General features: G+C 45.0%; 1 protein-coding gene across 2 annotated transcripts; it reads left to right on the top strand.

Annotated features, from left to right (window-relative positions):
• The first annotated feature begins 641 nt into the window (after positions 1-641).
• On the top strand, positions 642-22,641 carry LOC125887287 (zinc finger C3H1 domain-containing protein-like). Of its 2 annotated transcripts, XM_049573986.1 has the most exons (35): positions 642-1,361; positions 2,652-3,077; positions 3,935-4,146; positions 5,288-5,744; positions 5,975-6,186; positions 6,605-6,728; positions 7,111-7,208; positions 7,419-7,610; positions 7,831-7,992; positions 8,756-8,893; positions 9,003-9,121; positions 9,199-9,348; positions 9,503-9,677; positions 10,529-10,657; positions 13,468-14,112; positions 14,443-14,552; positions 15,143-15,274; positions 15,365-15,486; positions 15,565-15,666; positions 15,747-15,878; positions 16,187-16,364; positions 16,811-16,997; positions 17,253-17,441; positions 17,720-17,957; positions 18,086-18,191; positions 18,379-18,577; positions 18,672-18,766; positions 18,865-18,969; positions 19,208-19,312; positions 19,525-19,684; positions 19,789-19,889; positions 20,073-20,174; positions 20,306-20,345; positions 20,596-20,658; positions 21,850-22,641. In XM_049573986.1, exons 1-35 carry the CDS (start codon positions 800-802, stop codon positions 21,985-21,987), a joined length of 6,405 nt encoding a protein of 2,134 aa, XP_049429943.1. In that variant the 5' UTR covers positions 642-799; the 3' UTR covers positions 21,988-22,641. The 2 variants fall into 2 exon arrangements, with proteins under 2 accessions (XP_049429943.1, XP_049429944.1); XM_049573987.1 differs by having other exon boundaries at positions 20,596-21,990.
• Positions 22,642-24,065: the final 1,424 nt, after the last annotated feature.

Here is a 24,065-nt window from a genome sequence, read left to right as displayed (position 1 = left end):
TTCAGTGCAGTACCTGAGTAAATGTACTTTGTTGCTTTCCAAAACTGATTAAAACTCAGACTGGTCTTTCTCCTCTTTTTTAAGATGAAACAAAAGAACAGTATGAACAGAGCCAGGGGTATATCACACTAGACAAAAATACTGTAAAACCGTTATTCACCATTATTTTTGTTGTAGTTTCACATTTGCAACATCCTTCAAAAAAGTTTTATTAATAGCTAAAATGCCCACATCATTATCAAATGTCTTTACTTAAAGAAGAAACCAAACAACACATTTTCCCATAGTCATATAAAGTCATTAAAGACTATGATCATCTTGTTGGTGTGAGAACAAAATAAAATAAAAAAAAAAAACCTCCATATAGTGATTGGCAGGGTAATATCCTGGATGTATAATGAGAAATATATTATTAATAGTTGTGAAAAAAAATTAAAGGAACTCCCTGAAAGAAATCTACATAATATAATATAATATAATATAATATAATATAATATAATATAATATAATATAATATAATATAATAGTTAAGATTCTAGTTTTATTATTTTATTATTGTGCATAAACTTTCCCACATTGGGAATAATGAGTCACTTCTCCTTATATGGGCAGCTTCCTTTCTCGTCAGTCTCGTGGTGTATCGTGAGAGTTGGGTGAGAGCAGCAGCAGAGAAGAAGCTAGCTGTTAGCTAACCGTCAGAACGGGCTGACTGTGTGTCCGGTGAAACATGAATCTAACGGTTTCAGCCCGGTGAGTTTACAGCCGGCAGCTCGCTGGTCACATTGGACATTATTAAAAGATGGATCTAAACACGAGGAGCGGTTCTCCCAGAGAGGAGGGCGAGCTGGAGGACGGAGAGATCTGCGATGATGAAACCGAGGAAAGTGTGCCACTCCGGCGGGGGGATGGTAGCAGGCCCGGCCGCGGCGCTCCTCCACGGACACGGAAACCTCGCCAACACCCGCACGACATGCCGCCACACCTGGGCCACCAGCCGCCAGACTTTCGCCTCATGATGCCATACAACCGCGGACCTCACGGACACGGCCCGTTCCCCCCGAGCCACCGGCAGCAGTGCGGGCCGAGCGGGCCCGACCGGCCTCCGGCTCCGTCCACTCCGCCGCCGCCTCCGCTGCTGCTGCCCCCGGGGCTCGGTCCTCACGGCGAGCCGAGCCCGAGGACCAGCTTCTGGGAACGGAGCCACTGTGCCCTGGGCCGGTTCAGGCACCGAGCCATGCCGAACGGTGGACGCGGGGGCTGGAACCGTGGCAATCGGGGCGGTGGTAACACCAGAGGTCCCCTCGGTCGTTACGGGCCCGGAGAGAGTCACGGTAACAAGAAAGACTCTCCCATGAGAAAACGTATCCTCTCATTCAGTGTGCTAATTGATTTACCACAACATAAACACACAGTGATTGAATTGTCTGATTACAGGCCAGCCTGTTTAATGTTTGATGAGACACAACCAGAGAAATTGATGTCATAATTATAAACCTTCCATATTAATACTGCTGTTTCTATTTAAAGTACTGCATTTACAATCTTATATAAAAGTACTTAGGTTGCCTTCTTAATGATTTTCTATAACATCAAGGGACTGTTCTTTATTTATACAAGGAGAGGAGTTGCTGAGGTGTGACTGTTATTGTTTTGTTCCTTTTAATCTTATCCTCCACCCTAAGTAGGTCCTAAACATTTTCATGATTTACACCAAATGTTGGAATTTAAGCCAGCACAACGAGCAAACGGCACTGAGGGAGTGAGAGGCTAATCACCAGAACAAACAGGAAACTTCTTCAGCAAAATGCAAATCCTCCCTACGCATTGCATCATGATCGCACAAGCTGTGAGTGCACTTCAGCAGAATAATGGTGCATGACAGCCACCTGTGCTTCAACACAAAACCAACAAAATGTATTCCCGTACGCGCTCATTACAGCTCACACACAGCTGGCATTAGCAACATGTGACAATTTTCCCAAATAAACTGTACACAACAGGCCAGCTAGAATAAGATCAGCAACTTGACATGGCGGACATGATTAGATTGTAAAAACTTAATCTTTGAAGTTGAATAGAAACCCTGGAGTTGAATTAAAAAGGCCTTGGTTGTAAACTGTGTGATGACACATGTAGATGAAGTGATTTTTTTTTTTTTTAATGAAATATTGGTATTTTAAGCTTTGATTTGGTTATTTTTATTTTTGGTTGATTTTTAAAGAAAACAAACCTTCCTAACCTGCCGGCGTGTTTAGGGGTTCAGAGGGCATTTAGAATTAACACAAAATACAACCATTTAAAATCGTATGACCCTTTCCTAGGCCAAAATATAAAACACAAGCTTCCCAGTGCTTAAAAAATTACTTGACATGCCTCCCCCGTTTTACACCACCCCCTCCCCCATTATAAAGTAACAAACAGTCCCTAAACAGGATCCATGTGTCTTTGTAACGGCCAAAGGTTTTACTATGAAACTGTTTCTGTTGAAATAACATCAGTAATCTTGATAATGGATTAATCATTTGAGTCTTCTCAGGAAGATCACTAATGGATATTTTCTGTTTCTTCTGTGACTGCAAACTGAATGTGATATCAATGAAAGCGTTGATAAAAAGATGTTCAGATAATCTTTCCTTAACGCGAGGCCTCAGAGAAGCAGCAGGGGAGGAACCAGGGAAGGAAAGCTGCTCACAGTGTTTCCAAACCAGAGAACAGTGTTGACGAGTCCTTCGAGGACTTACTCTCCAAGTATAAGCAGATTCAGCTGGAGCTGGAGTGCATCCGCAAAGAGGAGACGATGGCTCTGGAGCCCAAAGTGTCCCCCTCCAGAGACCAGACCCCAGACCACACTACCAGTATCACAGAGACCAAACCAGTACCTGAAACAGTATCTGAATCAGTACCTGATCCAGCTCAGGCTGCAGCAGCAGCAGCAGCAGAGGAAGCATCAGAGAAGAAAGTGTTCCAGGCGTTCAACATTAAACCACTCCGTCAGAAACTCCCTCCTCCTGTCAGTCTGCAGGAGCTGAAGAAGAAGTGGGTGGAGCAGGAGGGAGGAAGCCACGCTGAGGACAAGGGTGAGCAGTCAATCAGTCAGTCAGTTTTATTTGTCACATGGGTCAATCCATACAAACTCATGAGAACCTCCCAGTTCATGTCATGGATATATTACTGAAAAAAATCAAGCTTACTAAAAATCATTAAATAATGAAGACGTAATACAACAGCTTTATTTTTACATCTACATTTTCCCATTAAAAAGTTGAATGGAAGTTAGAATAATCCTTCTTGGAAAAATAAAACAGTCAAAATATCTTATTATATTTATCTCTGAGATCTTCGACACTCACTTTTTTCACTCCAGTGAAACGCCATCCCATTGGCACCTTAGATTGGTGCATTAGAAAGAGATCGAGTAGAGCAGGAGTAGTTACAACATATGTGTAAGATGGAAAGTGTTCGTTCAGTGTCAAAGTCTCCAAAGAATAAATATTTGAAGCCAGAAGGTCATGACCTGAAATATTCAGTGTGCAGCAACTTAAACAAATTGTTGACATGTTAAACAAGTTCAGACAGAAGTGACATTTTATCTGTTTGTCACTATGATATGAGATTTGATCGACCAAACAGTCATAGAAATAATCAGTAACTAAAAGAAGAGAGAAGAGTCAATAAGTTGATTAACATCCAATGAATTTGTGGTATATGATGAGTCATGTGTGTCACTTTTCAAGCTGCTCAGCTGTGATGATTTACTGCTGTAGTTTTATTGTCAGATAATTCTCAGGCATCACAAACAGATTCTCACAGACATAAAGTTAAATAAGAGAGCAATCACAAATTGAAAGTTATAATTTAAAAAAAATCTGTATTTGAAGTGAACTGTTGAAGCTCAAATAATAAGTGTGGTTTCACTTCCTGTGTGCGTCATCAGGTGGTGAAGAAGGAGAAGAAAGAATGACACAAGATGGAGCAGAAACGGAGCAAAAAGCTGAAGAAGAGTCAGAGGGCGCGAAGAAAAAGACGGAGACGTCTGAGTGCGGTGGAGAGGAAACGCTTAAAAACGATAAGGAGGAAACTAAACTGACGTGTTCGAGTCGGCGATCATCGACCTCCAGCGAGGACTCTGTCGTCATGATTGACAAGGTGAGGAGGAGGAGGAGTAGAAAAAGGAGGAGGTGATATTTGTGTTACTGGAAGGAAACGCACAAGGAAACACATAGTTGAGATAGTTGGTGTGGCAGCTTCTAGTTTTCTTCATCTTTAATGATTTTGTGAAGCAGCAAACACATTTGAAAAGTTATTTTTTAAGAGGTGAAACATTTATGAGTGTCCTGGGTGTAACTGTGAGCTCTTAATTTTATCTCAGAGATCACTGCTGTTATTAAAGGAATAGTTCAGAATTTTGGAAGTGGGATTATATGGGGTACTAATTCATAGCACCCAGTTTGGAGAAACACGCTGTAGTCTGACATGGAAGCTAAGCAATGTATTGCTGTGGAGGGCGATTAGCAGCCCATTTTTGCTTTCATCAGACTCAATTGACAAAAACAGTAATTTTAGCTTGCTCCACACGTGAGCTGCTGGTCTACTGCTACCTTGAGCAGTTACTTAGTTAGTGTCATTGTGTGACTTTGGTAAGTCTAAACTCACCCTTTACAACACCAAAGTCACACAATAACACAAACAAACTAAGTGGTTGAGGTAGTGGTAGACTAATAGCTCCTGTGTTCAGCTATGTTAAATCACTGTTTTCTCAATGGATTCTGGCTTTGAAGAGAGCGACCTGACGACTTAATTTCCCCGTAGGAAGTCACTGCCTGGCTGTAAAGTAAAGCAGTGAAAATACTCTCAATGTAGCGCGCACTTGAACTGATAATAAGTATAAGGACTATAATGCTGCTGCCCCCTGTCCCAGCAGCACATCCCTTAGCTCTTGTGTTGGGCTCCTGCCTGCTTCACCAAACCAGGGGTGTGCCGACAGACATCTACTGTTGGTAATATACTGTCTGTGGATAAGTACCTCATACAACCCCACTTTAAAAAATATGAACTGTCCCTTTAAAGGTCTGCTGTGTCACTCTGCTGTAGAGATTCAGAGAAATGAGGACTCACTGACGAGCTGCTCCATTTTCTCACTCTTGTTTGTAACTCAAAGTAAACACAGGAAGTTGACTGCTCAGGGATCTGCCCCTGGCTGAAATATACCAAAATATGTCCTTTAATTATAAAGAATATTTTTAATATGTAATGAATCTCTGAAACTCTGTATTTGAATGTGTTTTAGGAGCAGCCAGTGGTACGAGTGGAGGAGGAGGAGCTGTCAGAGCTGCAGCTGCGCCTCCTCGCTCTGCAGTCGGCCAGTAAGAAGTGGCAGCAGAAGGAGCAGCAGGTAATGAAGAAGAGCAAAGACCGGATCACAAAAGCGGTTCAGGAGAAGAGCTCCAGCTCTGGAACTGCTGCTCCTCTGAGCAGGCAGAGAGTCACCACCAGGTCTGCCTCCACTGCTGCAGCTGCTGCTGCTGCCGCCGCTGCTACTGCAGACAGGAGCAGAACCAGGTCCAAACCTCTGGAAAGGGAGCGGGACAGAACTAAGAGTGGGTCCAGAGCTGCAGACAGAGACAGAGAGCGGCCTCAGGAGAGAGACAGGCCCAAAGCCAGTCCTAAACCTGGACCCAAAGCTCCGCCGGACAGAGGGCGAGCTCCAGGGAAACCTCACGCAGCCAAGAAGATGATCAGCCCAGGTGAGACGGGTCCAAACCTGCAGTCACATGCTCACATCTGCAACCAGGCCAGGCTACTGTATATAATACAATACTTAACACATGGTCAAGGTAGTTATTATAACTTAACGTAGATAATAGCTGCTACATAGGCTGTGTCCTGAGTCCTGCACGCAGACTACGGCTTCACCAGCAACCATGGACACAGTGGAAACATGACTAATAGTAATACTAAAAACATTGTGTCTCAGGCTCGGCGGCGAAGCAAGCGTTCAGGAAACAACAGCTGAGGACGTGGAAGCTGCAGCAGCAAAGAGAGCAGGAGGAGAAACGTCGACAGGAAGAGGAGGAGCGACGAAAACGAGAAGACGAGATCCGACGAATCCGAGATCTGTCCAATCAAGACGAGCAGTACAACCGTTTCATGAAGCTGGTGGGAGGGAAGACGAGGACGCGCAGCCAGGTGAGACAGCACAAACTGGTCAGTGTTATCTCCTCAGTCTCAGAGACAAGTACACATCAATATTCTGCCTGTTAGTTTCTCAATTTAAAGGTCCAATGTGTAAGATTTAGGAGGATTTAATGGCTGTGAGGATTGCAGACTGCAACAAGCTGAAACTTCTCCTTGTTATAAGATAGTATAGCTTTCATTGTCAGGAGGTTTTTACCAGGAACCAAGTTATCCGCTGTTCTCATATTCAGGTGATTATACGCTAAAGAAAACATACTTCTTATATTCCATATCTGCCAATATATTCCCCTAAATCAAACACACTGAACTTTTAAAGAGTTACTGGTCCATAAGTTTCTTCTTCGTGTGCTCTCAGTTGTAAGAAACACCACATAAGAACAGTGACAGGCTGTGTGTTTGTGTTGTTCAGTCCAGAGATGGAGAACACAGGAAAAGTGCAGGTAAACAGGGACTGGACGCCTCTGGGAACCTCTACCAATACGACAACTACGATGAGGTTGCCATGGACACGGACAGTGAGACGGGATCACCAGGTGAGAAGAGTCTCGAGGTCTTGTGACTGTCTGTCTGGTGACTGTTTTCAAATGATCAGCTTCATGTCGTGAATCAGGAGCTGCAGTTGTTTATTCGATGTGTCAGAAACATTTATGGTTTATCAGATACTACTGTGCTGCTCACATCATTTACAAGATGTAGAAACTATTTGTAATAGTAATAGCAATATAGTAGTAACTTTACTACTAAATATACTTAAATATACAGATCAATAATATGTCATTCATTCACTGTCACATGAGTACTGTGTGGAGAGCAGGTTCACATGTCCTCTTCATCATAAGTCTACACAACACAGCTGTTCAGACTTCCTGTTTACATTATAATCTATAAAAAAGCTCTTCCTGTTTGTTGTTTCAGTCTCGTCTCCGACACACAACAACCTGCTGATTGCAGACGATGCAGTGTGTTTCCCTCCCATGTCTCTGTACGTTGGCGACGCTCTTCAGTTTGGACCGGTACGCTCCGCTTCATCTCTGTGATGTCACTGAGCTCAAAATAAGTGACAGTGCAGTTGTTCAGTTCTCTCCTGTATAAATAGAAAATATGTTTTTTTTACTTTTAGGAATAGTCACAAACTGCCAGTGTTTAAAAGTGCTGACATAAATGTCCCTTACCTGACAATGCTGTCTGATTGCCCCTCTTTGAACAATCTCTCTCTCTGTCAGGATTTCTCTCAGCCGTTCCTCTCCCCCATATTGTCCGGTGTTCCTCCTCCACCTCCACCTCTCCCCCCTCCACCAGACGAGCCAGAGCCTCCTCCAAAACCTCCCTTTGCTGATGAGGAAGAGGAGGAGGAGATGCTACTCAGGGAGACCTGTCTGATGTCGATGGCCAACAAGAGAGTGACGGCCACAGAGGTGATTGTGCTGCTGCTGGTGTTACTCCATCAGCCTGATCAGTATTTCAGAGTCAGTCAGTGTTTGACAGCCTGAAGTCTGTTCACACAGCCGATGAAATGAAGTAAAACAGACCAGCAGTATTCAGTCAGTCAGGACTGATGTTCTGTTTTGATAAATACAGATCACAGTGCATTCATACCTCTGCTAAGTCCATGATGTGTTTCCTCTCTCTCTGCAGGAGAAGACCTCCAGCGGTCCTCCGTCTCCCAGCTGTCAGCCAGCTGCAGGCATGCAGCAGCCAATCAGAGGCAACCTGAGCACTGTCAGTCTGAACACCGTCACTCAGTCAAGAAGCAGCAAGTTCAGTAGAGGACATCATGCTGCCAGAGCTCCGTTGATGGTAACAGCCTCACACTCTCATATTCAGTTACCACAGTCACACATACACACACACACAGTGTCTATGTATGAACACTGTGTGTGTGTGTGTGTGTGTGTGTGTTACCACAGTCACACATACACACACACACACAGTGTTCATTCATAGACTTATGTGGGATTTATACTTCTGCGTTCACCTCCCCAGAAATGCAACTGCGTGTCACAGAGATGCAGACCTCCTGTCTATTTCTGTAAGCTGAAACCATTTCCCTCAGTGGAAACAAAGCTTTGATTTACTTTAATTTCACAGATCAGAAACAATAAATTGTGAAGACAAAGTCTCCATAAAAATAGCATTTTAAGTCTTGTGTGTGATTTATCCTGGCTTCATATGAGTAGAGGAAATCTCTGCTGGTCGCTAGGCTAATTTATACACTGTAAAATGCCATAGGCTTGTGCTATTAATGTTAGCATGTTATATTTGTGGGGAAAATGTGTCCAGCAAAAGACAAATGCTTTGTCTGTGAATGCTGCAAGTTATAGTGAAGCTGATTTGTGTTTGATATTGTCTCTATTAATCCATGTTTAAAGTGTGTTTTGAGACACAGACACATCACCACACAAAGTATAAATGCTCACAACAACGTAGGCTACGGCGAAGGCTCTGCATAGAGCTGGTGGACAAGTATAAATCCCACTTTACAGAGATCTCAGGCTCATCCATTCATATCATTAATGATGATGATGATCAGTGTCTCACCTGGCTGTGTTTCCCCCTCCAGCTGCCTCGACACAAGTCAGTGGTGGTTTCTCTCAAAGACTCTGATGACAGTGACTCGGACATGGATGCCTGCAGCTCCTCTCAGTCAGCATTTGGAGGACTGGAGTTCATGATCAAGGAGGCCCGGAGAACAGTGGAGGTCAGTCCCACTCTCTGCTGCTGCATGTGGCTCTCACAAACACTATTGTGTATCACGTGTGTGGATAACTAATCACTGACCTTAGTTTTGCTGTCTGTGTGTGGTCCAGGCAGCGAAGCCTAAAGCAGCGTCGGGCTCTGAGAAGGAGAACAACCCGCTCAGAACTCCAGAGGCTTTACCTGAAGCTAAGAGAGCAGAGTACCGCCTGCTCAAAGAGGAAATCGCCAGGTAAATACAACACCAACCAGAGACAGCATCACATTTTGCTGTGGGAACATGTCAGATGTTTAACCTTTTCTTTGCAGCCGGGAGAAGCAGAAGATGCTGAAGGATCACAGTCCGAGTCCTCGTGGCTCCGGCTCTCCTGCTATCTCTGAATCTGTGCTGGATCCATCAGTGAAGTCCTCCACAGAGCTGAAAGTGACTGAAGCAGAGCAAAAACTCAGCAAACACAGGTGAGAGCTTCATCACAGGGCGACCAGGTGATCAGCATGGTAGAGATCAATATTACTGTGACTCTGGAACAATCAGTCTAGTGCTGGTCTATAAATTAACCTGTTTGTTGTCAGGTAACAATGTTAAATCATAGTCTCTCCATGTGTGTCTCAGGGAGCTGCTGCAGCGAGACGAGGCCATCCTCAGACAGCTGCTCCACCAGGAGCTAAAGAAGAGAGAATCTCTGAAGGCTGCTGAGACCAAAGTGTCCAAACTGAGAGAGCAGCTGCAGGCGTCAGAGAAGATCGTCAGTGCCAACAAGACGCTGCTGAAGAAGCTGCAGGAGCAGGTGGGAGTGGCCTCACGGTCTGAGCTGTGAACTTACACTGTTAGAAATAGTTCATATCACATAATCAATACAGGTCTGGACTGAAATATAAACAAACGCTAGCCCTTCTAGCCAGTGTTAGCTAGCTAGCTAGCTATGATATTATTGGTACATTTTCCATTTTCTTGCATTGCCTGTCTCCTGACTCAGTGCCAGCCAGGCAGTATCATTTTCCTTTTCTCATACAATATTATCTGGTTAAACACAGCAACAATCCCTGTCTCCTCCACACATACATCATTGCTGTTGGTTAAGCTGCGACTTTGCCGGTCAGAATTGAACTCCATGTGATACGAAGATGAGAATTTGCTTTGCCACTGGAAGGAAATGCTTTATTTGCTGCTCTGCTGGCATTGAATGGAAGTGAATGGCAGGCAAATATTTACCAATGTTAATTTAGCTCATGTGTGACCGTGCCCCTGGTGTAGTCATTAGTGATAACAACATAAAGTGGTGCAACAGTGTTGACCTCCTCAGATTATCAGCACATGTGCAAACATGAATGAATGCCAATAACACAGACAAAATGCACACTGGAAATAACAAGAGAACATGATGGGAAATTAAAATCAAACAAATATGAAAGACATTCTCCACATTATTTGTTTTTTCTGACATTTGCACCAACACTGATGATATGTAGTTAATGATATTGATGCCTTTGACCTGTGGACACGTTGAGATGAAGCTCTGAACCAAACATGTTGCCTGTTGTCTGTTGATTTTCTGTGGAAACTTTACAAACACATCTGTTCTGGTACTTGAGTCCTGCTTGTTCATATCCCACCTGACATCCTCCTCCTCCTGTGCAGGTGCATCGTGTTGAACATCGGGTGTCCATAAAGAAGTCTGTGGCTGCACGATTGGAGAAGGAGCTGACTGAGGCTCAGCTGGCTGCAGGCAGAGGACCAAAACGCAGAACAGATTCCAGCCAGACTCTGGTGAGAAGAACACTGATTTTAAAGTTAGACTGATGGTGTTACTTTGCAGCTCTCTGAGTGTTGTTTCAATAATGAGGCAGGCAGAGATGAAGAACTACAGCTCAGTGACACAATAACATTTACATGCTGCTGTTTATGCAAAGGGAATGATGTTCACAACAGCTTCATCCTCTCTGGAGACAGTGAGGGACTCGATCTAAAGGAACAAACTCTGACTGGGTCCATAATAAACTTGTCTTTGAGCTCAGGGATCAGGCAGCACCATATTAGTCTTTGACCTGATTCCTTTGTGAAATGACTTTTAAGTAAAGACTGTTTTATTGAAAAACTCTGAAATGCTGATTTATACCTCATAATGGATCTGTGATGTCTCAGGAGTCATTTCACACCTGACTGAGACACACCTGTTAGCCACTGGATCTCACCCTGTTAGCCACTGGCTCTCACCCTGTTAGCATCTGGCTCTCACCCTGTTAGCCTCTGGCTCTCAACCTGTTAGCCACTGTCTCTCACCCTGTTAGTATCTGGCTCTCAACCTGTTAGTATCTGGCTCACAACCTGTTAGTATCTGGCTCACAACCTGTTAGTATCTGGCTCTCAACCTGTTAGCCTCTGGCTCTCACCCTGTTAGCCACTGGCTCTCACCCTGTTAGTATCTGGCTCTCACCCTGTTAGCCTCTGGCTCTCACCCTGTTAGCCTCTGGCTCTCACCCTGTTAGTATCTGGCTCTCAACCTGTTAGCCTCTGGCTCTCACCCTGTTAGTATCTGGCTCTCAACCTGTTAGTATCTGGCTCTCACCCTGTTAGTATCTGGCTCTCACCCTGTTAGTATCTGGCTCTCAACCTGTTAGTATCTGGCTCTCACCCTGTTAGTATCTGGCTCTCAACCTGTTAGCATCTGGCTCTCAACCTGTTAGTATCTGGCTCTCAACCTGTTAGTATCTGGCTCTCACCCTGTTAGTATCTGGCTCTCAACCTGTTAGCATCTGGCTCTCACCCTGTTAGTATCTGGCTCTCAACCTGTTAGCATCTGGCTCTCAGCCTGTTAGTATCTGGCTCTCAACCTGTTAGTATCTGGCTCTCACCCTGTTAGCATCTGGCTCTCAGCCTGTTAGTATCTGGCTCTCAACCTGTTAGTATCTGGCTCTCACCCTGTTAGTATCTGGCTCTCAACCTGTTAGCCTCTGGCTCTCACCCTGTTAGCCTCTGGCTCTCACCCTGTTAGCCTCTGGCTCTCAACCTGTTAGCCTCTGGCTCTGACCCTGTTAGTATCTGGCTCTCACCCTGTTAGCCTCTGGCTCTCACCCTGTTAGTATCTGGCTCTCACCCTGTTAGTATCTGGCTCTCACCCTGTTAGCCTCTGGCTCTCACCCTGTTAGTATCTGGCTCTCACCCTGTTAGTATCTGGCTCTCACCCTGTTAGCCTCTGGCTCTCACCCTGTTAGCCTCTGGCTCTCACCCTGTTAGCCACTGGCTCTCACACCTGTTAGCATCTGGCTCTCAACCTGTTAGCATCTGGCTCTCACACCTGTTAGCCTCTGGCTCTCAACCTGTTAGCATCTGGCTCTCAACCTGTTAGCATCTGGCTCTCACACCTGTTAGCCTCTGGCTCTCAACCTGTTAGCCACTGACTCTCAACCTGTTAGCCACTGGCTCTCAACCTGTTAGCATCTGGCGCTAAACCTGTTCGTATCTGGCTCTCACCCCTAATAATAACGGAATAATAACGGAACATTTACTAACGTTACCGTTACCGGACAGCCTGTTGTTCCACCGGCTGATCCCGAGAGGAGATTATCGTGACCGTAATTGACGTGTTAACGGCACATTTAAACGGTAATAAGTTACAGCGAGCCACTGTTAGATATAACCCGGTAACGTTAGCTCTGTGCTAACGTATAGTTTGATAACATTGGTTCTCTGCTAACGAGTAGCGTTAGCTGCTGTGTACCCGTCTGTTATTATAACGTCACCTGTCTGTTATTACCTTGCTGAGGTGTTGATCAGCAACAAAGGTAAATAGCGGTTTAGGTCTTCATAACTCGTTTATTTAAACACGTATTATTTCTATATTCGACAGTTAGCTTTAGCCTCACTGAGCAGCTGATGGAGTAAACGCGCAGTTAGCTAACGTTAGTTCTCTGCGTTGATAACACGTTAGCGTTAGTTGCTGTGTACCTGTCTGTTATTATACCTGTCTGTTATTACCTTGCTGTGGTGTTTGGTCAGTGACAAGGGTAAATGGCGCTTTAGGTGTTCTTGACTCGTTAGTTTAAACACTTATTTCTATAATCGACTGTTAGCTTTAGCCTCATTGAGCAGTTGATGGAGTGAATGCACAGTCAGCTTACGTTAGCTTAACTCGTTTAACAGCCTACTAACATGACTTCATAAAAATCTCAAGTTTACCTGAGCAGGTAGCTGATGTGTGGATTCAAATCTATAGCTCCCACACATGAAGTCAAAGATGTATTAAGATCATTTCAATATTTACTGAACAAAGACAAAAATGTGCCTGTACGAACACTGAAATTATGTGTTAACAAAAAGTCTTCAGGGTAACCTTCATGTATGATCACATGAACTTTCTGAGCAGTGAAACTGCATTTAAAAAACAATTTGATCTGAGTGATTACAGACAGTATATGAAATGATGCTGCAGTTTGTAGTCCGGCAGAGTTATTGTTGTACAATTGTTGTTCTGTTTACATGAACAGAAAACCGTGTTTGAATTAGTCACACCAGGTGTCTTTGTCAGCTCTAAATTCAGAAAGGCGTGTGGACACTAATGTCTCTTTCTCCCCTCTCAGCCCAATAAGCTGCAGCGTCTGGATGGAGCTCCTCGTGGATCGGAACGCCACTTTGCGGAGCTGATCGCTCAGAAGCAGCGGTTGCAGCAGCTGGAGTCAGAGTACGCCCTGAAGATCCAGAAGCTGAAGGAGGCTCAGGCTCTGCACAACAAAGGATTGACATTAGAGTTGCCTGTGGAGCCACAGCTACGAGCCTCCACCCCTCCTGAGCGTCAGACCCAGATCCCACCTCCCTCCACCCCCTTCTCTCTGCCCCAGCCCTCCCTGCACGACCTCACCCAGGACAAACTCACCCTGGACAGCGAAGACGTCACAGAGGCCGACGATCATGAGTCAGAATCGACACCTGCTGCAAGAGGAACCCGCCGAAACTCCCTCCGTCAGTCCAGCTGCTCCTTCACCAAACCCCACCTGGAGCAGCTGAGCTCCCCTCCAGCGAAAGAAACCAGCTCCAAACCTGCCAAAACCTCTGCCCAGACCTCCGCCAAGACGTCAGCCAGCTGCACGCTGCCTGCAGAGGTGTTTGCAGGGCAGGACATGGAGGCTCTGAAGCTGAGGTACCAGCAGCAGCCCCGACTGGGAGAGCTGTTGCAGAGGGAGCTGCAGAGAGTGGGTGGACATGTCCACAACCCCGCCAATAAAAAGGTGACTAGCACAACTTTAAACAGCTTTTCCTAAAACAGTTTATTTGATCTGTGAGGATGTCTACAGGTGTGGGAAAGTCCTGAAAAGCACAGAGTTCAGTTAAGTTTGAAAAAAGTCTTAAACGTGGTCTGGTGGCTTCTGCAGAAGGTCGTGAGGTCAGACTTGAGTCCAAACAGACGTCATGATGGTGTTTTTATAGATGCAGTTTCATTGTTTTTATTGTCACATCATATTTTAGTTTCTATATTTGAAACAAAGTGTTAAAATAATCTGAAGTTTTCATGTAGATGTGTCTCACTGTGTTTACATGATCTCTCCGTCTCTGTGCAGGTGGTCGCCATGGAGGTCGACACAGCAACGAACCAAGCAGGGAGCTCTGAGCTGAAGCCTGTTCCCTTTGGGTCATATCACAGCCCTCTGTTGGTCTTCAGGTCATACAGGTACATTTACATCATATCGTGTGATGTTATATTTTATTATATTATATTGTATTGCATAGTTTTATATTGTATTACATTACATTATATAGGGCAACTCAGAGTTGTCACTTAAGCAGTCACCCACTGACACTGCGCTGATGATAGATAATACTGTATCATAACACAGCTCAGCCTGAAACCAGAACATCCCAGTGTGACCTTCTGGGCCTCCGTATTAATAGAAACAATAAAATTGATAAAAGAAAACAAACAGCTGCAATAAAAAGATACTGAAGTAGAGAGGAAGTCACAGTCCAGCCTGCTATGATACACACAAATCTGTAAGGGCAGCCTATGTATATGTCTTCATATTTTTACAGACTACTAGAAGTAGAAGATTAGTGTGACACATTTGAAGTTCACAATGTAAACTTAATAGTCATGGGGATGTGTGACTGGGATGACGGGGGAATTAAAACTAAGGCTTATTCTGTGCAAAGTTTGTATGTTTGTGCAGAGTTTATAGTTTCAGTTACAGCCACCCTAAATCCACATGTTTTGTGCCTTTGTTTTACCTGTTTTGTATAATGTCTTTCCTGTGTGTGTCTCAGGTTCAGTCCGTATTACAGGACCAAGGAGAAGTTGTCTCTGAGCTCCGTCACATATAGCAACACCATCGAACCAAAAAAGTGTTTCTGTCGCTTTGATCTCACAGGAACCTGCAACGACGACGACTGCAGATGGTGAGAACATATCATTATTATTGATATTACTGTGTCCTTTATGGTTTTATGATATACATATATATGTGTATTTGTCTTTGTGCACTGCAGGCAGCACATGAGGAACTGCACTTTGACTGGAAACCAACTTTTCCAGGACATCCTGTCATACAATCTGTCGCTGATCGGCTGTTCTGAGACCAGCTCAGACGAGGACATCAGTGTCGCCACAGGTCGGCCTCACAGTAATACGTTAGTGTGTCTCAGACAGTCGTGGACACTTGATTCATTTGTTCTCTGTGCTTCTGTAGAAAAGTACATGAAGAAGCTGTTTGGCACAAACAAAGACCGTATGGGGGTCGACCAGAAGGCCGTCCTCCTCGTCAGCAAGGTCAACGAAAGCAAACGACATGGTGAGTGAACTTTGAACTCTCATCGTCATTATCATCAGAGAAAGTGTGTCCTGTCCTCTGACCTCTGTGTCCTCCTTCAGTCCCTCCATTCACCACCTGTAAAGACACGAGGACGTGGAGGCCGAAGCCGTCTGCGCAGAGCAGTTTCAGGCCAGAGGATGACAGCGAGGATGAGTCTGCAGGAGGAGAGATGACGCCGCCAGGGAGACTTGGTGAGGAAGAGGAACAGCTTTCAGGTTGTTTCCTCAGAGAACGAGAGCTTTAATGAACGTGATTATAAAGTCATGAAAGTGATCCCGTTGATGAGACGCTCAGAGTCACAGACTGTTGTAAGTGAAGCCGGACGGAGGAAAAACAAACGTGTCCTCCAGTCACGTCGTGTTTGTTGGTCTCCAGATTAAAGTTGGTGCTTTAAATTTGTATTTCATAGACACACTTCAAACGCAGGCTGTCACTATAACTTGAAATTATATATGTTATACCGTATTAACATCAGCTGCCTGTCTGTCTTTGTGTCCAGATGGCGTCTCCAGGACCAACATGTCTGCTCTGGACGTTTGCGTCACATCAGAGGACAAACGTTATTTTGTCAGTGAGACGGACGACATTTCAAACCTGGAGAGCAGTGTCCTGGAGAGTCCCTGTGACACTCAGCTGTGGATCAAATTAGCCTTCAAATACCTCAGTCAGAATGAAACGTAGGTCACACACCAGCTGCTGCTTCATCACCTCATCTTAACTGCTTCAAAGGTTGACTCATCTGCCTCTTTCGGGGTTTTTCAAATGGAAACACCCACTCAGCTGTTCGTAAAAAGCAGTGACGTAGGTTGGAGTGCTGATAATAATAACAACTGAAGAGGACAGTTAAGAGCTTTTGAATTTTACCTGTCAGAACACAGGCGCTACCTAGGTCAGCCAGTTTGTGTTACTGTGTGACTTTGGTGAATCTGAACGTATGTGGCGTTAAGTTGTGGTGGTACCTTTCCGATATTTCATCTGAGTGTACAGAATATGACGGTATTTGTGTGCGATGCTACAGCTTTCCTGCTGTTTGCCTAAACAAATGTGTATTTTAAATTTGTATGTTTGGATTCTAATACATCAGGAACACTCCTGTAGTTGACAGTGTGATGTTCTTGTGCAGGTCTGCAGCAGAGTGTTTAGAAGCCGCCCTGAACACGTTGTCTCGCTCTCTGGAGACTAACTGTGATGACCCGGAGGTGTGGAGCCACTATCTGTCGCTGTTCTCCAGGCGGGGCAGCAGGGAGGAGGTGCAGGAGATGTGTGAGATGGCTGTGGAGCACGCGCCCCACTACCAAGTGTGGTGGAAAGTAAGTCCCCAGGATCACAGCTCGATAGCGTGTTGACTGTGAATATTTCACAAGCGAGTTTTTTATTAGCAGCTGCAGACATTATATAGCTGACAGTTTCATGTATGTAAATCCGTATTTGCACAACTAAGACTCATTACTTAAAGTTTTACAGGCCTTATGCTCATGGTTTACTGTTTGCCAAAGAATCTGATCTGAAAGTGAAACAAAGCTGCAGTTTGCAGGTATTTATGTGTTGATGTTTTCCTCCGACAGTATTTAAACCTGGAGAGCTCGTTCGAGGGGAAGGACTACGTATGTGATCGTCTGCTGCAGTTCCTCCTCTCTGAAGCGTCTTCTGGTGTCACAGACAAGCTGTCCTTCCAGCTGATGGAGGCTCTGCTTTACAGAGTCAACCTCAACCTGTTTACAGGCCGCATGGAGAGCGCCCTAGCTATTCTCCAGGTGATGCATCACCCCAGACTAGACACACAAAAACGCTGCACTGATAGGCTGTAGCTCTGCATCAGCTGTGAGTCTGTACACAGTTATTGAGAGGAAGAAACCTTCAACAATTTATATGAACTCTGAATGTGGCGCTTTAACTCCGTATGTGTGAGATGAAAATTTCTCTTTAGCTGTGGAGGTCTTTCATTCAGGGGTGCACTACCACAAGTCAAAGCACAGAGCAGTTAAATGACCACTAAAATTAAAAGCTAAAGACGGTTTGTGTTTGTGTGCAGAATGCGTTGAAGTCGGCCCACGAAAGGAGCATCGCTGAGCACCTGACGGCCAGCGACCGGGCACTGCTCTGGCTCTCCTACATCCACCTGACAGAGTTCGACCGGCTGCCGTCGAGCCTCTTCGACCCGGCAGAGTCCGGCCCCTCCAGACTGGTCAGCAGAGAGTCCTTCCTGCTGCCCTGGAGGACGCCACAGGACATCAGCACGCCGCTCCACATCCTCATCGCTCTCTTCCAAGGTACAACTGTGATGTCGTAAATCACAAACAGAACTGTGGTGTGTGTAGTGTAATCTGTTAATGACAACATTGAGCTGTTTTATTGGTATGATATTAATAATGATAAATGTGTGACGGTTCCCTGTCAGACGCCATCCATCAGTGCAGCGATGAGTCTCTGTCTCAGAGTGAGAGGACGCTGGCCTGCCTTCCTCTCCACACCAACCTCATCTTCCTCAACAAGCTGCTGGACAGGTAAGCTCATCACTTTCTTACATCTGCACAAGGTGTAAGAGAGAGGGGGACTGAATGAATCAATGTGCTGCACACAGCTCTACGATGAAATAAGAGTTTACACATTTTAAATAATCAAATTTGCAGTAAGTTGGCAGCGATTGGACAAAATTGGTGCCATGTTTATGTTTATGTTGTGTCCCTTGAGGTTGGACGAGGGCGTGGCTCTGTGCAAGTCTCTGCTGGAGTCTTGTCCCGAGTCGTGCGCTGTGAGAGACGCTCTGGCTGAGCTCCACATCAGGAGGGGAGATGAAAATCAGGCGGTCAACATGTGGCTGCAGGCTCTGGCAGAGTGTCCCAACAACGCGGAGGTCTTCTACCACTCCTGCAAGTTCCTCATGGCTCAGGTGAGCTCAGCTGTTCACTGTCACATGTTGCTGTTGCCATGGAGATCTTTACAGACAGCATGACTGAGAAGAGTGTTGTGTAAATGTGTGACAGGAGAAGTCAAGTGCCATCGCTCCTCTGTTTCGAGTGTTCATCCTGTCACTGTGTGAGGACCAGCAGAGTCAGAGGAAACCCGTGGATGTTCTGAGGTGTGTGAACTGTGATGATGTTTATATTTAATAGATATGAATGTTGAACACAACGAGGACTGTAGAGGAGTTACAGCCTGTTGTTTTCCTCCAATCAGATATATCCTTGGTTTCCCCACTGAGGGGCTGCTGAGAGGTCCCGTCATCAGGGAGCTTCAGGAGCAGCTCAGTGAACAGATGCCATACCTCCACCTCATCCACTGGTGGGTCTTCATCTTCTTATTATTGAATCATCTTGATTGATCAGGAGGTATACAGCAGACATGTGAGGGAGGATTTTGTTCCAGACTTTTCACAGCTGCTTTAAATCTGACTGGAAACCTTTTTTGTTTTTTAATGTAAATCTACACAACAGAATCTTCTGTATTAGTTGCAGTCTGTAAATGACATGCTAAATAATGTTATTATGATTTGTTGAATTGTTTTTGTTTGTTGCTTCAGTTGCTGGCAGTGGCTGCACGGCTCTGTGGATGACACGGTGGACGCCTTCGAGAGAGCGCTGGGCTCAGCCATGAAACTGGAGGAGCTTCACAAACTCTGGATGGAGTGAGTGTCACCTGTTGATGGTTTCATGTTTTGACCTGCTGTTACAACTAAGGGTCCAGTTTCTGTCACTTAAACATTTTCTAGCTTTGAACCTGCTTTGTCTCCTCTGTTATCATCAAAGTAAATCACCCCTGTGACGTCTCGCTGCGTGTCAGTCCTCAGTCACCTGGTGTTGAATCACCTGTGATGTCTCGCTGTGTCTCTGTCCTCAGTTACCTGGTGTTCAGCAGTCAGCAGGTCCGAGGTCCGTCCAACAGTCAGTCCAAACAGTTCTCAGATCTGGTCTACCGCTGTCTCAGCACCGTCCCATCTCGACTGGAGGTTCCCTTCAACCCGGCAGAGTTCTGGAGCTGCTACAGCTTCCACAACAAGGTGAGACACCTGTCTTATCTGTCTGTCTGTCTGTTTGTCTGTCTGAACCATGAGACAGTTGACCTGTTAAAGATGTAAATGCTCTGTGCTGATTGGCTCTTCAGGTGGTGATGCTCTACCTGAGCTGTCTGCCGCAGTCCCAGCATGCACTTGTTCTGGAGAGATTAAGATACGCCATGCCCAACAACACTGAACTGGGCCTGAGGTACACACACACACACACACACACACACACACACACACACACACACACAGAGTCTGTAACAGCAGGTCAACACTCTGCCGTCTAACACCAAGAAACCAGTCCAGCTGTCCCAGTATACAGACTGGTGGTTTACTGATGTGTTGTCGTTGTTGTTGCTTCCTGAGTTGCTGTGTTGCTCCACAGGTTGCTGTATCAGGAGTGGCAGGACGGGAACATTGAACACCTGAAGTTCCAGGTCAGGATGCTGAGCAGTCTTGCTCCCAAGTGTTTGACCTACTGGAACATGTGAGTGAAACACACAAAAAACAGATGAGTTCAGTGTAACAGTGAAACCGGCAGACAGAATGCGTGTGTGATGATGACGATGATGACGAAGCCTTGAGGAGCTGATAGAGTGTGTGTGCTGTTTCTCTCAGAGCGATATCAGTGGAGAGGGAGCTGAAGGAGCCATCTGAGGTGAGTCAGTCCGACAGACTGCTGTGAAAACCTCATGAAAGTGAAGTTTGGCTGGACGTGTCTGATGATGATGATGTTGTTTCTTCCCTGCAGGTTTTATAGAAAGTTTTTATGTGTTTCAACAGGACAAAACCTGACTTCTCACACTTTGTTTGTTTGTCTGTGTATTTGTTTGTTTGTTTGTGAACTGACTCGATACTCCGACGTCTGCTGTTTCTTTCTCTTTCATGTCACTGTGTTTCTGTTGTAGGTTCGACTTCTGTATCAGCAGGCTCTCCAAACCCTTCCACTGTGTGCTGCCCTCTGGAAACATGTAATACACCCCCTTCACACACACACACACACACACACGGTCACTTCCTGTGTCTAAAGGTGGATCTAGCTCCTGTGTGGAGACAGATTGAGTCTTAAATCTGTGCAGAGCGTATCATAAACATTGTGCGACTGTCAGCAGACTGAAGCTCATGTTTGTCCTCCTGAACTCAGATCAGTTCATCACGTCCCGCCTGTAGGGACTCACCAGTTTAAGGCTCCAAACACACAGAAAGCATTTTGGAGGCGCATCTTTAGTTGTGCCTCGGGTTGACAAACACAAACACATTTGTTTTTTTTTTCCTTTACTCTGAATTTTTTTAATCTTCACATGAGACACAGGAAGTGACACGTGTGACGAGGCCTTCATGTTCTTTGCACCTCACCTGTATACATGCATGTTCACCTGCTGCCCTCCCCCGTCCTCACCCCTCTCTCTCTCTCTCTCTCTGTCCCCACTCTCCCTGTGTCCCCCTCTCTTCAATCTCTCTGTCTCTCCCACCTCTCTCTGTGTCTCTGTCCCCCTCTTTCTGTTCATCTCCCCTCTCTTTCTGTGTCCCTCTGTCTCTCTTTGTTCTCCCCCCTCTCTCCGTCTGTCCGTCGCCCTCCTCTCCATCTGTGTCCCCCCTCTTTCTGTCTGTCCCCCTCTTTCTCTCTTTGCCCCATCTCTGTCTGTGCCCCCCTTCCCCCTCTCTGTCCTCCCATTCTCTGTGCTTGTCCCCTTTCTCTCCATGTACCCCTGTCTTTGTGTCTGTCCCCTGTCTTTCTTTGTCCCCCTTTTATGCGTGTGTCTATCCCCTTACTCTCTCTCTCTGTCCCTCTTTGTCCTTCCTCTCTCCCTGGCTCTCTTGCTGTGTCCCCTCTCTTCCTGTCTGTCCCCCTCTTTCTCTCTGTGCCCCCTCTCCCATTCTCTGTGCTTGTCCCCGTCTTTGTGTCTGTCCCCTATCTTTCTTTGCACCCCCCCACCCCCCCCTTCGTGTGTGTGTCTATCCCCTCTTCCCTCTGCGTCCCCCTCTTTCCCTGTGTCCTCTCTCTCTCTCTCTCTCTCTCTCTCTCTCTCTCTCTGTCTGTCTGTCTGTCTGTCTGTCTGTCTGTCTGTCTGTCTGTCTGTCTGTCCTCCCTCTCTCTGTCTGTCCTCCCTCTTCTCTCTGTGTCCCCACCCTTCCCTCTCCCTGTCTGTCCCCCTGTGCAGCGCCTACTGTTTGAAGCGGCCGAAGGACGGAGCTCAGACAGACTGAGGACGCTGGTGGACAGGTGTCAGCAGGTGGGAGTGAGTCTCAGTGAGCCGCTCAGTGTAGAGACGTGTGCAGAGCAGACTGAACATCAGTGACTCAAACTCAAACACAATAAATAAACACAGTGATGTAGATGATAAAGTGAGAGCAGACAGATCAGACGAGGTAAGACAGACGCCCCGTCCCCGTCCCCCCCCACACACCTCCTCGGGGACACCATGTCTGGAGCTGCTTATATGACATCATGGACGTAAGTATCGACCTGCTGCTGAGTGACATTCTCTTTGATTCATGTCCTCCCTGTTTTGTTTCTGTCACTTTTCATTTGGATTCATTTCCTCCCTTTTGATTTGGTTTTACCTGAGGGTGGGGTGGGGAGGTGGGGGAGGGGACATCTCACTGTGGTGTTTGACCCCCTGTGTGTGTTTTAAAGGAAGTTTTCCCCCCTGTAGTGATGCTGCAACATCTGCACGTTGTCTTTTCTTTGTCTCCTGAGGAAACACAAGACTTTTCTTTTGTTAACGCGATCAAACTGAATCTTTTCCATTCGGCTTCGTCCGTCTGAGAGACATTCTGAGCCCCAGAGACTGATCCGCTGCAGGACTCTGCCGCACCACCATGTTTTCTTTTTGTCAGACTTCTACCACATGATAATGATTCAAGAGTATTAGAGAGGAGAGGAGTCCTTCCACTGTTGTTTTTTTATATGTTGCATTCAAATGTTATTAAATTATTTTCTAAAGATTAAAGACACGTCTCCGGAGTTTTTATTGTGTCTTAAATTATTATTATTATTAAGATTAAAGAATATTATAGTGTATAATAATCTGACACGTTTAATGTCATAGTGGGTGTTGCCTTTTTCTTTTTTTTTTTTTATAGAGGGCGTCATATTGACAGTAACAGTCAACAATAACTGCTGTTACTTATGAATAGTACAACCACAATATCAGGTCAGATTTAAATAATCAATTATCCACTTTAACAGCAGAAGCCTGTATGCAAATCTCAATAACATCAAAGAATATTTAAATCAATTTACACTACCATTCAACATAATTGCTATATCTAAAACGTGGGTCAACATGGAAAAAGAGACAGACTTTGAGCTGGCTGGTTATGAACACGGGTACATAAATGGACAAAACGAAGCTGGAGGAGGAGCAGCTGTGTTTGTGGATAAAACCATGAACTTTTAACATATACATTGGTTATTTTTGTGTGACAAAATTAAACAAATTAACAATGGTATATTTAGAAAAGGCTTAGGTATAGGTTTATTTATATAAGGAAGCTTGTTTTATTTCACTCAATTACTCCTGAAAAAGGGGTGGGTTTTAATAAATTTATACTTCCACTCCTTTTTGAGTTTGTAAATCAAAGTAACTATACACTGACAATTGCTTTTCATTATTTGTAAATACTTTTTTCTGTCTGTCTGCTTGTTTGTATGTTAATGTCTTTTTTTAAAAAAAAAAAAACAAATTTCACATTCAAAATAAATAATATCAAATAAACAGTTATAAGTGTTATAGAGTATATTTGTAGTGGAAATAAACAAAAACAAAAGTTTGCTGTCTGTCAAGTAGCAGTCCATTAGTCACTCAATCTAAAGCAGGAAATAGCACTTCAAAATAAAAGCTCTGTGCTGGAAATTCACTGCACTTAAAAATAAAGTGGGTTTTTTTGTTTTGTTTTGTTTTTTTTACAAACCACACATTTGCGAGTCACTTGAGGTCCATTCAGAATGGGCCTGTGACCCACTTTTGGACTATGACCCATCAGTTGGAAACCACTGCGCAAGATCAAACTAATCTGTGTGTATATAAGTAACTGATGTTTTAGGATCAGTAAAGAAACAGCTTTGATGCTGTTATATGTTGTGTTGGTTGTCTCTCAGGCTGTAACATGCACTGACATATCTTGCTGCATCTATAGTGCTGACACTATTTTCTCCATGTACACGTTGCGTTTTTAGTCTGATCAGAGAGTGAATCAAAGTCCTGGATTTTACATTTAATTTTTGTAAAGAACTTTGTTCTGATGTCTTCATGTGTGTTACTTATGTTGCTCTGTCTCCACCTGTCTCTGAGGACAGAGCCGACACAGCCTGTCTTCTCTCAGCAGATGCAGTTAAAGTCTTTCTCAGTTTCTGATTGGTCACAGTGGACAG

The sequence above is a fragment of the Epinephelus fuscoguttatus genome, linkage group LG4, assembly GCF_011397635.1.
Source record: "Epinephelus fuscoguttatus linkage group LG4, E.fuscoguttatus.final_Chr_v1".
In the NCBI taxonomy this organism is placed as follows: Eukaryota; Metazoa; Chordata; class Actinopteri; order Perciformes; family Serranidae; genus Epinephelus; species Epinephelus fuscoguttatus.
Note: the sequence above shows the minus strand (reverse complement) of the source record. Positions and strands in the feature narration are given on the sequence as shown.